The sequence below is a fragment of the Pelobates fuscus genome, chromosome 4 (assembly GCF_036172605.1).
Source record: "Pelobates fuscus isolate aPelFus1 chromosome 4, aPelFus1.pri, whole genome shotgun sequence".
In the NCBI taxonomy this organism is placed as follows: Eukaryota; Metazoa; Chordata; class Amphibia; order Anura; family Pelobatidae; genus Pelobates; species Pelobates fuscus.
This window is the reverse complement of record NC_086320.1, coordinates 231,851,777-231,870,528: the sequence shown is the minus strand read 5'-3', so window position 1 is coordinate 231,870,528 and position 18,752 is coordinate 231,851,777. Positions and strand designations below refer to the sequence as shown.

Below are 18,752 nucleotides of genomic sequence, written 5' to 3'. Positions count from 1 at the left end.
TAAATTATAAAGGCCTTCGTAGTAGCTTGCAAATTTGGATACTATTCCCTGTGGGTCGATGATGCGTTCCCCTTTCTTGTCTTCCAGATAGGCTATTCTGGAGGCTGTCGTTCTTCGTTTAAGCTGCGCTGCCAGTTTTGCACCTGCTCTATTCCCATTAGCAAAAAAGTTGTGCTTAACTTTGCGTAGAGCATAGGTCGTTTTAGCCATTTCAATATTTCTGAGTTTGGATTGCAGTTGTAGGAGATATGTGTGTGTCTTAGGGTTGGGATTGCGTTTATTGGAATGTGTTAACTGGGTGATTTCGGTTATAAGGGCATTGTATTCTGCGGTCCTTAGTTTTTTGGCTCGGCTTGCCTGTTTTATGAAGCTACCCCTGATACATGCTTTGTGTGCCAACCAAATTTGGTCTACGGAGGTCTCTTCATTTGTGTTCTCGTTAAAGTAATTGGTGAGGTCTGTCTTTATTTGTGCGATAACGGCCGGGTCTGTCAGGAGCGACTCGTTGAGTCTCCAGGAACCTGTGCCCTTGCTAGGGAAGGGTGTTTTTAGGCTCAATGTGGTGGGCGCGTGGTCTGACCATGAAATCAACCCAATGGTAGTTTCCTCTATGTTAGGCATGTAAGTGGCTGGGACCAGAAATCTATCGATTCTGGAGTAGCTGTTATGTGCCGCAGTGTGGCAGGTGAAGTCGACCTCTGCGGGATGTTGAATGCGCCAGGGGTCAACCAGTTGGTGAGAGGAAAGGGTGTTACATATCTTAGATGTTAGTGCCACTCTTTGGTTGAGAGAGGTCACTGAGATATCAGCTGTAGAGGATGAGTCCATGTTACTATCGATTAAGAAATTAGTGTCCCCACCCAGGATTACCTCCCCATATTTGTACAAATCTGCAAGCGCTAAAATCATAAGTAGGAAGTCGTGTTGATTAGTGTTGGGGCTGTACACATTAATCAGGGTATAGGGGTTATTATTGATGAGACATTGAAGAATTAGGTATCTGCCCTTTTTATCACTGATTTTGCGTATTAATGTGAAGGCGGCATCTTTACTGATCAGAGTCGAAACACCTCTTTTCTTAGTTTTGTAACAAGTGTGGAAGTCATGAGGGAAGTCTTTGGAATTAAATTTTGGTCTACCTTTCCAGGTGAAGTGCGTTTCTTGGTAATATGCTATGAGGGCTTTACACTTTTTGGCTTCCTGTATGGCTAGTCTCCTTTTATTCGGAGAGTTAAGCCCCTTGGTATTTAAAGACATTATTTTAATCGACATGTGGGCAGGTAGGGAGTGTGCTATTACTGGGGTGTAGGTGTATTGCCCAACATTCCCCTTGTCTCGGTTCCCACCATGATAGTATTGTACCGGACTCGTGGACGCCCACTAGTCGTGTCTTATTGTACACGGATAACCCATTGTTCCTATTCAATGTGCCCTTTGTTTTGGGGGTAGGGAGAACTGGGGGAAAACTATTTACAATATTCCGTATGTCACTGGAGGTGACATGTGGCTGCTCATGGCAACGGATAAATCTGGCCATTAGTAGGCCGTGGGGGTGATTCATTTGAAACATGTGCATAAAAGTTATACAGTCTAACAATCAGTTAATTAAGCACGTTTAACTAAGAGCGGGTTACATCTCGCCCGTAACAGCATAACATTTCAAACATTAAATTAGCCATTAGGGAGGGGGGGAAGATTAAGAGGTGTACATATAAAGCGGTCATAGATCTATCAAAATCTTAAGTATGAATGCACTATAGGACTATACATTACAGTAGTAGTAGTCAGGAAGGTACGGCCTTCTCCGTTAAGACCCGTCTTCGTGACCTTAACAGGATCAGGTAGTCGGGGTACTAGAGTTCGTGGGTTGTCTGTGGGTCTTGCGGGCTTGCGACCATTCCTTGGCCAAGGAGTGTAGTGCAGAGGTGGTAGTGGCGTTCGGGTGGTCCGCATCTGTGGGGGGGAGCGATATTTGCCAGTCTTGTAGGAGGCGTTTGCCGTCTTTCGGGTCGGTGATAGCTCTTACTGCTCCGTTCTTCCTCACTAGTAATTTGGTGGGGAATCCCCATTTATAAGGGATGTTGGCGCTCCGTAGTGCTGTGGTTATGGGCGCGAAAGCGCGTCGTTTAAGCATAGTAGCGGCAGATAAGTCCGTGAATATTTTGATGTGTTGGTAGGATTCCGGCCATTGTGACAAGCTCCTGGAAGCTTGCATGATCTTATCTTTCACTGTGTAAAAATGGATTCTCGTGATCACGTCTCTGGTGGTATCCGGGGGCAGGTGTTTAGGTTTAGGGAGTCTATGCGTTCTATCCAGCATCAAGTCTAGGTTGTTTAAGGAGGGTATCAATGCTTTAAATAAGTCTTGCACATACCTAGTGAGATCAGAGTTCTGGATTGATTCAGGGATACCTCTAATGCGGACATTGTTTCTTCTGCTCCTATCCTCATGATCCGCAACTCTCTCTTCTAGTAATTGAAGTTTTGTCTTGAGCGATGTGTAGGCCTCAGCCATGGAGTTGTGGGCGTCAATGAGTTCATCAGTGCGTTCTTCCAGCTTTGCTGTTCTTTCGCCAATGCTGTTGATGTCAGCCTTTATTTCTGCAGTCATTTGCTGGATGTCTGCTTTAAGTGAGGCTTTTAGTTCCTGCATTATGGTTCTCACCGAGAGGTCTGTTGCTGGGTTGGAGAGTTCAGCGTGGTCTGCTGTATAGTCCCCTATGTCGGAATCTTGAGCCGGCGAGGTAGGCCTGTCGGCGCCATCTTGGTCGCCGTGTTCCAGCGCATGTTGCACTCCAAAGTGCGAGTTTAGCTTTTGTTGTTTAAGTTTCTTCGTAGATCTCGACGCCATGTCGGTATGTGGTGTGTCCCCTCGTTGGTCAGCTCGTTTTTGGGTTGCGTTAGTGGCTAAATCAGGCTGTGAAGGCCGCTGTTCGGGAGAGCTCTCGTCCCGCACGTCCGCTCACATGCGCTGCTCGGACACGCCCCCCAAGAGTTCCCTTTATTTTTGTTAAGCAGTGTATAATTGTTCAGGAGAAATAGGGCTTTCATTTCACATCAAATATTTTTATATGGTGCAGAATTTGACATTATTGACCTCTAAAAAATTTGAGAAATTAAGAAATGTTATTATCAAAGTTCTGCATGGCATTTTAACTGTTACTGTTAGTGTTTACTGCAGTAAAATACACACATTTGTATGCTTTGATGTCCCACAAGTACAACAATGCCCTCCATGTACAGGTTTCATGGTACTCTGGAAAATTATAGGGTCAAATAAAGAGCATGCCCATTTCAGTTTTTACACATTGAAATTTGCCAGATTGGTTTGCTGAGCCTATGTTGCCGGTGAGACCGTATGGCAGTCCAGGAGTGAAAATTACCCCCATCATGGTATACCATTTGCAAAGTAGACAACCCAGGTTATTCAAAATGGGGTATGTCAAGTCTTTTTTAATAGCCACTTATTTACAAACCTAGGCCAGAGTTAGTGTTCATATATCAGTGAAAACTGCACTTTAACTGATGATATAATCATCACTATACATTTTACTGCTCTAAACACTCATAATTGTGTTGAGCAATGTCTCACGAGTACAACAATAACACCCTTGTATGGGTGTTATGGAGTTTGGAAATTTCAGCCTGGGTTGTTAGGCAGGACCCTCAATATTTAATTAATAAAAGCACTTAATTATGTACAAATAATACATAAATATTCATGTACATTTTTGCTTGATTGCATGTGACAAGCTATGGAACTCATGTGAACTTGTGTAATAGTTGCCATTATGCTTGAACTGTACATCTCATACACCTCAATAAAAAATCGATATACATTAAAAACAAAAACTAAGAAACGCATCCATATTGGTCAGTAGGTATACTCAACTCCAAGTAGATGATTTTAAAGTTATTTACACTGTGGCTATATTTCTTTGTTTTTAATGTATACTACCTCATGTGTTTTTTTTTTTTTTTTTAAAGTTAATACTATATGATCTATGCTGGTTATAAGTATATATTTTTCATTTCGGATTTATTTATTTAGTTTGCACACCAATTCACTATTAAATGTGTTTCTGTCAAGGTTATTCACTATAGTGCGAATTGACAATATTTCAAAGTAAATTTAATGGGAATTACAAACTAAATAATACAATATAACCACATTAAAAATATTTTCCAAGTGACCTGTTTTTCAATTCAGTTATTTCGGTGAAACATTTTAAATTCACTTTGTATTACTAGTTCACACCCTAGTGTGCCAACTTGTTAATGTTAACCAGAAAAATCCATTTATGTATTCTAGTATAAAGTGTTCTTGTAGACATAAATAAGCACAACATCAACTAGATAGAATATTTTGTATCTAATATGCATTTTGTTTAAAAGCTCAACCATGGTTTAATTGGTGTTCAGTCTCATTAGTGTCAAGTTCCCATACAACAGTGCTCAGTGGCACATTATCAATGTCATGCATTTAATCTTAATTTGCACAAGCTTGTTCTTTATCTTAGACAATGTCACACTTCTGCATATCAAACCACATGTTGTAAACGCAGACATAATGAAGTGACAGCAAAGGACAAACATGCAAATGTAATGGTTCATCGGTCAAGAGACACCACTGTATTACTAAAGCAGAGAACGACTTCACCTGTCTTTATCTCAAAAAATCGCTCACATTGCAGTTGTTTCAGCATGTTGCTTAGTCCAGATGGTTTTCTGTATCTAAGTAAACTATTGGGTGTGATTTATTAAGTGGTGATAAAAACCTGAAAACTAAGCAAATATGCTTTTTGTTCACTATGCAATGCCAGCGGCAGTAATGCTGTGCTCTTTGAATGCAGTCATCCATGAAAAAATGCCAGTCGGGTTGACTTTTTGCAAGGTTATGAAGAGTTATTATGAAGTACTAAAGTCTCTGCAGAACATGAAATAGCCTGCACAGAATATATTTTCCTCACAGAATACATTTAAATTGTTCTAGATCTTTAATGCAATGCCTGCTGACTATAACTAACCTTAAGAGTTTTCAATAGACACAATCAATGTTAGTTATAGATAACTCCTAGAAGAAGGTTATTCTTTACCTTTTATAACTGTGTATATTCAATTTTATTTTTACATTGTTTTGCCTGCTGTATACTGCTGCAGAATATTACAATAAAGCGAATAATACTGCAAAACAACTCAAGATAAGTCACATCAATAGTCACTTGTAGAAAATCAAGCTTTCAAGTTATGTGAACGTGTTTTTCATAAAAAAGCATTCCTTGGTGAAATTAATATGTGAAAGTATAGTTGAAGGACTTCATTGTAAAGACATTTAATGTGCATAAGAGAACTAAGATAAGGTTATTCTGGAAGTTATACATAATAATATAATGGCAGGTTTCAAAATAAATCTCTATCTCCCATAATGAACAGAGATAGCTTTTATTGAAAGCCACCTCTTTCCAGTGTAGGGCTACACTTGCACAATCATATTGATTGCCACCATTCTGGCTAACAAGTTCTAAGGAAATGTTGTATGAATTGCAATAAAGATCCCTCTTTTAAATGTTTTGTCTAGCCCCTTTATCTTTAAAGTGGTTGCAATCACCTGACAATACTGACATTTTAGAGGAGTATGCCATAGAACTGGGGTAGGAAACCTTTGGCACTCCAGATGTTGTGGACTACATCTCCCATAATGCTCTAACATTATTAATGCTGGCAAAGGATCAGGGGAGATGTAGTCCACAACATCTGGTGTGCCAAAGACGTTTACCCCTGCTATAGGACATAGTAACCTCCCTTTTTTTTAATATGTAAACATTTATATTCAATCACTTATTTTAAAATATAAATTAATGATGTCTCTTGAGCCCCAACACTATTTATAGAATTCAGTGGTCCCTATTTGTATTAAACTACATGTTTTATCATGGCTTTAGTACATCTGTTGATTGGTGGACATACTGCTGCTGCTTCAGCAGTGGTTATAAAGTACCTATAAGTCAAGATTCAGGGCAATGTCAACTTTCACAGACACCATTTGTGCCCTAATGATCTATGTTATGTACCGAGTGGATGTATATAAATTCCCCTAAACTCAGATGAATATTTCCTGAAGAATTCCACATCTTCATGTACCCATAAATATAAAAACACATGTATATGAGGCATACAGTTTTCCCTTTAAATAAATGCTATATACATTCATAAAATATTTCATTAGTTACCAAATCTAGCATATCTAATCCAGTGTGCACTTACCTTTATTTTCTAACCATGGAAATAGGCATTTGTAAATAGTTTCAAATTATAAATCAGCAAAGGCATTATATATCTGTATATATAATTAAGTCTTCAACTATAATGCCAAAGAAGCTACATGATTGGTTGGTTAGTATGTTGCAACAAATGATATTTATACTTATAAGTTGTTTCTTGAGAGTTTTATACTGCACATAAAGAAGAATCTGTATCTTCGTGCCTCTATAATATATAATACAATACAAATGATTAAAGATAAGCAGGCACAATCTAATATTCCTGATACCATATCCCAACCTGTGAGGAAACATTATATAAATCTTAAATCCAAAATAAATACATGGCTATGGTTTAATCACAATGGTAATAAAGTTAAGGGATATTTAAAAAAAAAAAAAGTAAATAAAATATTTTGAGACATAAAAGTCACATTAATAATGAATACATTTGAATTAAAATGTAAGCTTATATGAGTTTTCACAACGATCATTAGTAGGGCACAGTTTCATATATGTCATTAATATTGCTATTTTGTAATTGAACATATTTAGGTAGATATATGCATCTTTTTTATCATTTACAGATAATCCATAGTATAATAAACTTACAAAATGATTTAAAGTGAAATAACAGAAATGTGTGAAATATAATCTGACATCACCATACAAGTAAAGGCCTTGATCTAGTTTCAGTAACATGTATCTGATAATAACATGAAAATGACAAAACCACAATTGCATTGAAATGTCAATTCCCCAGCTAGTTTACTTAGGTATCTATGGATCAGTTACTGGACATTTTATGAATTGACTTATACCTTTTGCGCAATCAGGTTTCACAGTGAGAATACTGCATATTAGAACATTCAAAACTAAGGAATGATCGAAAGAACACAGTTTGTATGATTACTTTTCCCCTTACCTTTGATGTACACAAAACACTAGTCAGTTTTTACTAGGGATAAAATATAAAACACTGTATATCACGAACGCACCCTACTTCACGAGTGTGTGTGACATAGTTGTGGTTGTGAAAGGGTTGAAGTTCACTGTTTGTCTGCACTAGACCGGAAATAATGACAAAATTCACCTTAACACCACCCACACTTAAGCATAATAATATACATATTACTATTTTAATGCTGCCACCACTAAGACAATTTATAAATGGGGTGCCTTGGTCCCCCAGGTAAATCAATAATAAAAACCCATCAAATACAACTTAGCACAATATTTAAGGAATTGCAGAAATATGAATTAGTCTCTTCAGGTAACGTGATTCTTTATCAGACAAAGGCAGAACTAAATAAAGGAATATTTATTATGAGCAAAAAAAGTCACAGTGCATACAAAAATATAGATGACAAGCAAATTATTTATACCAACAACAGATAAAAAACAAAAGGGATAACATAAGCCCTAAACACTTACTCACTGCCCAAGTGGTCTCCGGGAAGGAAGATGGTAACTTACTCAAAATTAGATTTTGGCCCCAAGCAAGTACAAAGCACACTTCCGTATCATTAGAGATATACCCTGTGGTTTACCACGCCTCACCCAGAGGTGGAGTTAAGGTGTATCTATAGAGACATTAAGTGACCACCCCCTTGTGTCCAGACCCACATCAATCCAAATGGAAACATTTGGTTCTATCTTCTATTATGGACCTGCCACAGAAATAATGATTGCATCTACGAATTTATTATTTTCCCATTTTATAGATATGTCACACTCCTTACTTGCGACCCAATATAGTGGACATCACAATCCCTTCTCCTATGGTTAAGTTATGCCAAACATGTTTGGGCTTGTTTAGAACATGGCGCTTGTCACATTCCAAATATAACAAAATGAGGCTTAATAATTATTCCGTGGGTAAATATTAATGGTTTTTCTTTTGGATATGATACTGGAACAAGGCTGATGGCCATTAACATATCAAAGAGATTGACTCATCAATGAAGTACAGGCCATGTGGCTAAAGCCATACATTAAGGCTTTTCAAGTGTAGAATCTCACACCTTGCAGAGCCTTTGATTAATCACCATCTTTCCCTTTTCACATTCCTATGCAATTTGCATTACCCCTACTGTCATCTGACCTCTGTGGGGGTCCCAGGTTTAAAAAAGAATTAAGGCTATATAAACCTTCTGACATTCCATACAATCAAATTAACCCTTTGTGACATTAGCAAGATGCTTCTAAATTATAAATTTGCCTAATACTCGAAGGACAGTGATGACTGCTATTGACACTACAGATGCTTGTGAAATAAAATAATTTTCTAGATTGCTCAGGCAGTGGAAATGATCTACAGGTGTCTGTCAACTATATTTCTGACTTCATGATCATTATTAATGAGGGTCATAACTATTGACTAGATTTAGTTATTAAAGCCTAAATTGTTCAAATATGTAACCACACCACTGATCAAGCAGTAATAACTTGGCAGCAGTGCTGGGTTGGGATAAAATATAATGTGCATAGATGTTTTGGTTGAGTGCTAGATCTCTTACTTGTTTCTATAGTTTGTTTCTGCATTGTTTGTTCACCATAATGTAATTAATTCACAGTTTTTAAACAGTAAACAATGCCACATGCTGCTTAAAAGACCTGCATTGAATGGCTCACAATTTATCAGTTTTCCATTCATTCTAAATAGGTGATGCTGGATAAATTAGTTTTTGAAATGCACTGGCACAGTCTTGGCTTTTTCAAAAAGCTTGAACACTCCACAGGAGATCCTGATACTCCTTTAAGTAGCCAATTCAACTTAATTAAATTTCATTAGAATCAGTGGAGCTGAAAGACAGTCTCATAAAAGGAACTAGCTTGTCAGACGGTATTTATTTTGTATTGAATTGAGAATACTCCCTTTTGAGTCTTAAACATTTCTTTAAATGTTTAGAACTAATAGCTTTTGAATACATTGTAATTAATTGCATTTTAATGTTTTTGCCATATATCTCTAAAGAAAGAATTTTAACTATTGCATTTGTTTGCTAATTTGTTTTATTATGTTAAAGCCTGCATGTTTAACACAATAATTGTGGCAAACAACAAACCCTGGTGTTCTACTCCAGTTTAATATCAGCAATAAGACAGACTAGTAAGAAGTAAAGTAAAATGGTGATAATACATTTAAATATGTTTTTAAGACAAGCAAGGATAGTGTAAGTATAATTTTGCTTTATTTCTGAATGGTACAAGCAGCTATCAACAACTGTGTTGTTCTGCTCTGTGCACCCCAGTCTCAAGATTGATAAAAAATATTTGTTTAAACCAGTACATTATTACTAGCTCTACTAGGCATTATCTGTATTAATTGTCATATTTATTATCTGCATGATTGAAAAGGAAATTTTGACAAACTTGGTTTCTAAATAATCTTTCTTGTAATTATGTCTCGCTGGTTTTTAGCTTCTTAAAAATGCAGGGATTTATTTACCAAGGGCCAATTTGGCCCAGGACTTAGACCAACGAGAATGTAGGATATTTAACAAATAGCTCCTCTTCCTATGAAGAGCACTGTTAAATACATGAAATCATCACAAACCTGAAACTTCTGGCTTACGTCTAACGGAAACCTGTGTGAGCTCAATTCGAGAAAGCCAGGGAATATTTTATATATATGTATATGTGTATGCAATTACATCATGGCACAATTGCAGTCTTAAAATGTTGTAACTATAGCCCTATTACGCTCCCTTATGAAAGGCAGCTGATGACATTTTAAAAAGCTGAGTTATTTAAGTCCACCCATGGAATTTGAAACATATTAGTATATTAGCTAAACTTCAACTTGTAATGAATGGAAAGGTGAATGACAATGTTTATAAAATCAGCTACATTTGCTTAAACATAACAATTTGGACTTAAGTCACCGAAGTGGCGAGTTAAGCAAATAAATCCTATAGTTCCACCTATAATTTAACTTAAATCACCAAATGTAATCTTATTGTGAAATCTATTGGATAGAACATGTAATAGCTGCAGACAATACTATTAACCTAAATAATAATAATAAAAATAAACAAATAAAAGGGGAAATAGATATGCTTCCCAGCATAGGGGATCTACAATTACGATATACTACTTTTTAGTGCAGACTTTAACTGGAAGTTTTTGCTGTTTCATAAAAAAATAAATTCTCCACTAAGATTGTAGTAAAGCTTGCCATGCTTTCCCTGCCCCTGCGGTTCATGTTTGTGGGTGATTCAGGCTGAGCCCGAGGCCCCAGTATCACACAGCATGAGCCTGAAATTATGTTGAAGAGGAAGGAAGGACGTTTCCGTTTCCAGAGCTCCAGTCACTATTTTGAATATCTGAAGCAGCTGACCTGTAGAGGATTTTAAGGACTGGGTCGAGAGAAGGTCGGTGGAGCTGGGCTTCAGAGAGGATGTATAGTCATGGAGAGAGAAGAGATGTGAAGCTGGTCGTGATAGGGGATTTTAAGCCTGGGGTAAGATTACAGCTGAGAAATGGATGGGTGAAAGTGCTGAAGACTGGAGACAAAATGGAACCTGTATAAGGGGTAGTGGAAATCTGTGGACTCAATCCTCTGATCCTATGATATCTCTAAGAGTATGCATAATTGCCTCCTGAAAGAGCCATTAGGGAGAGCAGGTCAGACAACCAATAAGGGCAATTATAACATTTCTAATAAGATTTCTTTTAAATGACCAAACATCTGGTCATGCGTACTGTAGCAACAATATAGCCATCACCAAGGGGTAGAGGATTACTGTACCAATCCTTAAAAGGAAAGCAAAAACATGTCTATTAAAGCAGGCAGTTATTTCCAAGTTCAGTAGCAAATGGGCCACACTTAACCAGAAGTCATAGTTGATGCAACTCAGACAAAGATGGAGAGTTCCCCAGTATAATTTGATCTATTAACTTTATTGTATCAAAAGAATTAAAGACACGTTTTCAGTCTCACTATGAGAATTTTGTATAGTGCTTACCCATGGCCAATATATATTGTAATTAGACATGTAACAAGACAATATATCAATTTGTGTGTGTACTTATGTTTACTCTTATGATTGGAAAATTGTTATTATTTTGCACATTTTGCTTTTTATAGCTGCCCAGTCACTAGTAGTTTTAAATGACAGTGAGCAGCCAGCGACATGCCCATACTACACGAGGGGATCTGGCACAGGTGGGGGCATGCAGGAGGATTTAACCTATGCCAGATCCCCCCTTATTGCACTAGCGACTGGGCAGCAACAGCTGCCCAGTCACTAGTAGTTTTAAATGACAGCAAGCAGCCAGTGGCTGCTCGCTGTTTAGACTACATGCCGCTACTCGCGGCATACCGCGAGGAGGGGCATGCGGAAGGATTTAACCTCCCTTTTATTAATATTGGGGTCATAGTGACCCCCATAGGTTTTTTTTCGCGCATGCACACTGTTATTTCTCTGTGCTGTGGGGGTTAATTCCCCTGCAGCACAGAGTCTATTAAATAAATGAAACAAAACAAAATGGTAATGCAAAGGTGATGGATTTAACGTCCCTTTTATTAATATGGGGGTCAGAGTGACCTACATATGTTAATGTGAGGGGGGTTTAGGGGGGTGATTTGGAATGGATAATGTTTATTACAAGGAGTGAGCTAATAGCGCTGCCAGCTCCCTCCTTGCTTTTTTTTTTTCATGCGCAGTGCTATTTTCATCCTAATGGAAAAACGATTTTTTTTTTACCGAATTTCGTCCTAAAAACGAATGGTTTACAGATGAAATCCAGGATTGACAAATGAAATTTTTATTCACTTTATTCACTATGAAATTTGTACGAAACAAACATTTCACTGGTGCACATGTCTACAATTTACCCTTTAACCCCTTCAGGACCGGCCTGTTTTTGCGATGTTTGTACGTTAAGGACCAGAGCAGTTTTAACACTTTTGTGGTGTTTGTGTTTAGCTGTAATTTTCCGCTCTCTCATTTACGGTTCCCATACAAGTTATATATTGTTTTTTTCAGGACAAAAGGGGCTTTCTTTACATACCATTATTTGTATTATGTCCAATATTGTATTTAAAAAAAATAATAAAATATGGTGAAAAATTAAAAAAAAACATGTTTTTGGACTTTTACTTGAAAAATCTTTTACTTATCTACAAAAGCTAATGAAAAAAACTGCTAAATAGATTCAAAATTTTGTCCCGAGTTTAAAAACACCCAGTGTTTACATGCTTTATTGCTTTTTTTTGCAAGTTATAGGCCTATAAATACAAGTAGGAAATTGCTGTTTCAATATATATATATTTTAAATGTATCAATAGTGACCTTGTAACACCGTTATCTGTCATAAATCCCTGAAACACACCTAACATGTACATATTTTTTTAAAGTAGACAACCCAGGGTATTCAAAATTGGGTATGTCCAGTTTTTTTTAGTAGCCACTTAGTCACAAACACTGGCCAAAGTTAGCATTTATATTTGTTTGTGTGTTAAAAATGCAAAAAACGCTAACTTTGGCCGGTGTTTGTGACTAAGTGGCTACTAAAAAAGGCTGAACATACCCCATTTGCAATACCTTGGGTTGTCTTCTTTTGCAAATGGTATGCCATCATGGGGCTAATTCTCATTCCTTGGCTACCATACGCTCTCAAAGGCAACCTAACCAATCCGACAAATTTCAATTAAAAAAAAAGTAAAATCAAGCCTTATATTTGACCCTGTAACTTTCACAAACACTATAAAACCTCTACATGTGGGGTACTGTTATACTCAGGAGACTTCGCTGAACACAAATATTAGTGTATCAGAACAGTAAAATGTATCACAGCAATAATATCCTCAGTGAAAGTGCTGTTTGTGTGTGAAAAATGCAAAAAACTTCACTTTCACTGACAATATCATCGCTGTGATATGTTTTACTGTTTTGAAACACTAATATTTGTGTTCAGCGAAGTCTCCTGAGTAAAACAGTACCCCCATGTACAGGTTTTAGGGTGTCATAGAAAGTTACAGGGTTAAACACAGTGCTAGCAAATTAAATTATCTGGACTTTCGGCCTGGGTTGGCAGGCAGGTCCCTCAAATTGCAATCATTAAAATTACTTAATTAGGTAAAAATATTACATAAATACACATGTAGAATTTTAATATATATACATATTTATATATTTGACGTCTACGTGTATATTTATGAAATTATTTATGTAATTATGTATATGGACATATGTATATTTCGTATTGTTTTTATTTATTTATTTATACATATATATATATATCATTACATTCTAAGTATATTTTGATATAAATATATATATATATATATCAAAATACTGTTAGAATAAAATTGCATATATAAATATTTTTTTATAATTATTAAAAATTATTTTTATTTTTTGTTATTTATTTTTATTAACATATTATTTGTATTTTATAATAATATATATATACCATATATATAGCAATTATATATATTGTATATATTCGTGTGTAATTTAAATATAAGTGTATTTTTATATTAATATACGTATATATAAATATAAAAATACACTTAATATGACATTATATATATGATACATATACATATATTATATATAGATATAATACATGTATATATATCATATATATATATACAAATATTATTTTTTTTTTTTTTACACTGATTTTACACTTTTTTTTTTTAACTTTATTTTTTTGATTTTTCACTTGCAGGGAGACTGCCTGTCAGCACAGACAGTCCCCCTGCAGGCAGATACACAGACACCTATTGCGGTCATGTGATCGAGTGATCACATGGCCGCAGGGTCCTGATCTGCCGAGGGGGGACTGCCCGGGCAGACAGGCAACCCCCCTGGACCGGGTGGAGCACTGATCGCCGCCGTGGGACCGACGGCGATCAGGTAAGTAGCCCCAGACCGTTATGACGGTTCAGGACCGTCAGCGGTCCAAACGCATGTTTTACCGCTGACGGTCCTGAACCGTCAGCGGTCCTGAAAGGGTTAAATAAAAACAATGACACTTTTTTTTGAGTAGTAATAATGAAAAATTTTGCAAAAGTCTTATACAATACAAGTTTTAGGAATAAAGTGTTTGTTTTTTTAAACAGTGCCAAAAATAATTATGGGGATTTATTGTTGTTTTTTTGTTTTGTTTACTTACTTACCCACTCTGCAATGTCAGGTCAGCACAGAAACACACATAACAGACTGCAGCTTTTCCCAGTTTCTCCCTGTCACTGCTCGGCGGAGCTTCACGATGCAGACAGTATGCATCCCCCTTCTTCTCCACACACCGCCCGTGCCACACCAGGCTTAAATGGAAGGAGGCCCCCGAAGTTCCAAATGCAGCCTTAAGCACCCGAACAACCGTGGTGTTTGGTAGCCGAATGGAGCCTTTGTGTTGTTCAGAATCCGAACGAAGGGTGCATTTGGCTACCAAACACCACAAACTGTCCATTTGGCTTTCAAACATCATGGTGTTACATGAAGGGTGCGTTCGGCTTCTTGCGGGAGGTCGGCTTGCTCGCCATGGCAACAGTTCGTTATTCGCGCAGTCACAGACTGTTACAGATTGCGCGAACATTAATGAGCAAGCAGGGACAGAGAGTGGCCAGTAAGTTGCAAGGTGACGTCAGGGGCGATTGTGTTTTTTTTTTATTACAAAAGCTGAAATATTTACTTAAACTGTGTGTGCGCAAATGTGTCTCTCACTAGGCTAACAAGGCATTTTGCCGCCCCATTGGAAAGTGCTGCCCAAGTGCTGTCTTGTGATAGATACAGCACTGGCCAAACTCTGTATATCAATAAACAAACCCCTATGCACTCCAAGTCCAATTTGTGAGCAGACTTTATTGAAGCAATGTTTTGGCTCTAAAAATAGAAAATACATATATATATATATATATATATATATTGGATTAAAAAAGTTAAGCCCGATATATGCATACTTTATATAGGGCTTAAAATGTTTGATCTTATGACATTAACCCATTCTTAAATTACTCGCTCATGCAAGTCTTTTGTATATAACAAAATATGCATTTAGCATTTGTTTTTAACCATAGCATGGTGATATTAACTTAATGCAAAGCAAGTGACAAATTAGTTATTACTTTTTTAATGCCCTTTTCAGCATACTGTTTTGTTGGTAAAGACTGTGCCAAAATATGATTCTGCTTTAGCTAAATGTCACCACATAATTGTATTTAGCATTAAAAATGCTGAATACATGGTACTATATTTGTCACATTGCTTCTAAAAGTAACTGTACAAATTATTTTATGTTGATTTGATTTATAGACCAATTTATCAATTTTCCTGACAACTATGTTCTCATAATGTATGCATGATTAAATCCCTGAGAATAAAATATGACATTTAACATTTTTTTATTTTTTTTATTCATGGAATGACTTTAATAAATGCAGTGGGCGTTTATCTCATTAACATAACATTAGGTATTAACAAGGACAAGTCATCTTGACACACTTAGAATTGAAACAAAAGCCTTCATAGTTGTCATCAGGAAATCAAGAAGCCAGATTTATTACGAATTGTTAGCCAAAAAAGGTTTTCTGTTTCAACTTTTTAACCTTACTTTTGCAAGCCAGTCTTTATTTCATATCAAAAGAATGAATAAACCTTAACATATTAACTAAAAAGTAAAATCAATACTCATTCCAACAAAATGTGTAAAAAAAACATAGTTACCAGATAGAGTTCTAATTACCATCAATTTTTCCTGATGTAGTTTTATTTTATTATAATAACCTATTTACATCATGTGCCAACATGTTCTAGATATAACTCACATAATTCCATTATTTTGTTGTCTTTTAGGATGGATGGTCACAGTATCATTTTGTAGCCTCTTCATCGACTATTGAAAGAGACCGGCAAAGACCGTACTCTTCCTCTCGTACACCCTCCATATCTCCAGTTCGTATGTCTCCTAATAACCGGTCAGGTAATGCTATGATGATAGTGTTAAGCAAAGCTACCTATGAATTGTTGTTGTTGTTTTTTTAATTGTTTATTTATAATAAGTAAGTTATTTGAATGACTATTTTAATTAATATAAGTGTCATATGTAGTGTTTTGGAGTGTTGATGGTAAACTTAAGAAAAGATATATATTTTTTTATAATTAAATTGTTGCTTTAATTTATTGAGGTACGATCCAGCAAATCAGCAGTTCTTGTTATTTCTTTATGAAAACAACTAATAGATTCATTAATTTTTCCTAAGCTTATCTATAGGCAGTTCATTTTTTTCCAGAACAATAAGGCTTCCTCTAACTTTGTCTGCTTCTTTCCCGGTGTTATGAGAGTATCTTTAATTACCTGTCATCAGTACAATTTTTGCTTGCGTCTTATTGATCCAAAGCAGATACAATATGTGTTGGCCCTTAGGTAATGCTATTTCATTTTTACCAGCTTCAAAAATAAGAATGTTTTTTTTTTGTTTTAGCAATTATCAGTTTTATTATTATTATATAATTAGTGCAAACATATTTTGCAGTTATTTACAGTGAGGATATAAGGTAATAAATAAATAAATGTAACAATGTAAGGTGAAGAGAAACAATAGCAAAAAATCTGCTCAAATGAGCTTAGGTGAAAACACCTGAGGAAATAGGTGAAAAACACCTGAGGAAATAGGTGAAAACACCTGAGGTAGAAAACAACATGTCTACAAGGCATAATATAGACATGCATTTCTGCTTGATATGTATGTATTAATTTATTTTTTATTTTTTTTAATACTGATGAGATCATATGTAGCACTTAAGTGATTTTAGCTTAAAGGACCACTCTAGTGCCAGGAAAGCATACTCGTTTTCCTGGCACTAGAGTGCCCTGAGGGTGCCCCCACCCTCAGGGACTCCCTCCCGCCCGGCTCTGGAAAAGGGAAAGGGGTTAAATCTTACCTTTTTCCAGCGCTGGGCGGAGAGATCTCCTCTTGCTCTCCTCCTCCGATCCTCCTCTTCTCCTCCCCGTCGGCTGAATGCGCACGCGCGGCAAGAGCTGCGCGCGCATTCAGCCGGTCACATAGGAAAGCATTCATAATGCTTTCCTATGGACGCTGGCGTGCTCTCACTGTGAAAATCACAGTGAGAAGCACGTAAGCGCCTCTAGTGGCTGTCAATGAGACAGCCACTAGAGGACATAGGGGGAAGGCTTAACCCATTCATAAACATAGCAGTTTCTTTGAAACTGCTATGTTTATGAAAAAATGGGTTAACCCTAGAAGGACCTGGCACCCAGACCACTTCATTAAGCTGAAGAGGTCCGGGTGCCTAGAGTGGTCCTTTAAAGATATGACTGGCTCAGTTGACAACAGACATCATTATATTTCCAGTTTGAAGACTTTGCTTCTGACCTTGGCATGCTGATTAATAATTTTGAACCAGTTAGAGACTCATCCCCAATGGTTCGTTTTAAGTTCTTTACATAGGTTTGATTTCTAAATATTTATAATTGGTATGACATGGGTTTTTGTTTCCTTTATTGCTTATGCAGAGAGTTACATGGACAGTATAAGGGGAGGTGTTGGGAACAAACATGATGCTTATGCTTATATTCCATTAAACAGTTTAAAGCATCTGATATCAGATTCGGTATAAACAAGTTTATCCCTCAAGAACTACCAAAGACAAATTAAGATCCTAAAACTTTGTATGTATATTGTAGACTAGGCAAAACAAAAAAAATGTGGTTCTTCTGATCCACTTTCAAGGAATATTGTTTTTTTCAGGCCGGCAGAAATTATTTCATATAACTGTTAGGCTTGCCAAATTTTGATACCTAAATATATTCAGGAAGATCATTTGGACAGACAAAAGAGTGATGCTGCCGATGACTGTGCAAAACACACCTTCAAAAATAAAATAAAAATAGGAAGTGGGAGAAATTACTTTAATAATGATTGATTATCATTGTTTTCCTTTTTGATATCATGCATTTATGCAATATGGAAAGCAGGAGACATTTCAAATTCAAACGTTTTGTCCATTTCTCGTCGATTGGCTAAAGTCACATTGTGTGACAACTTGGCAGCAAAACATGCTTAAGTTGTTGTAGAGATGGGTGTGCAAAGGTGCACCAGGACTAAGGGAGAAAAGAAACATGAGGGCAGTTCTGCTGGCACATATCAGAATCAATGTCCAAGTACATCTGAGAGAAGTGGGCTTTAAGTTGCTGTGCCCGGGTCTTCATTCCTCAGTTCGCTCTTCTCTGATTTTTTTTACCTTGCTGTTGTGAATTCATACAGGTATATCCTTTTTTTTATCAGAGGATATATCTTACTTTAAGCCCATGGAGTAGTGAAAGGTTTTTCTATTAAAACATCAAAGGGTGAGATACCAGTATTCTTATTGGAAGTCATTCTGATTTCAGCTAACACTGCAGGAAGGTAATCAAGCCAATTACTAAAGGTACCACCTGTTCCTTTTCTGAACTCCTTTTTTATGGTTCGATTGATTCTTATTATTTGCCCTGATAAATGAGAATGGTAGCGACATT

General features: G+C 36.6%; 1 protein-coding gene across 8 annotated transcripts in view; it reads left to right on the top strand.

Annotated features, from left to right (window-relative positions):
* Window positions 1-18,752, top strand: part of CTNND2 (catenin delta 2) — a 1,082,982-nt gene that overhangs the window by 1,039,194 nt on the left and 25,036 nt on the right. For all 8 annotated transcript variants that reach the window (XM_063451948.1, XM_063451945.1, XM_063451947.1 and 5 more), the window contains one exon: window positions 16,070-16,196. In XM_063451948.1, coding sequence (XP_063308018.1) covers window positions 16,070-16,196 — 127 coding nt within the window. The remainder of the gene's footprint in view (window positions 1-16,069; window positions 16,197-18,752) is intronic.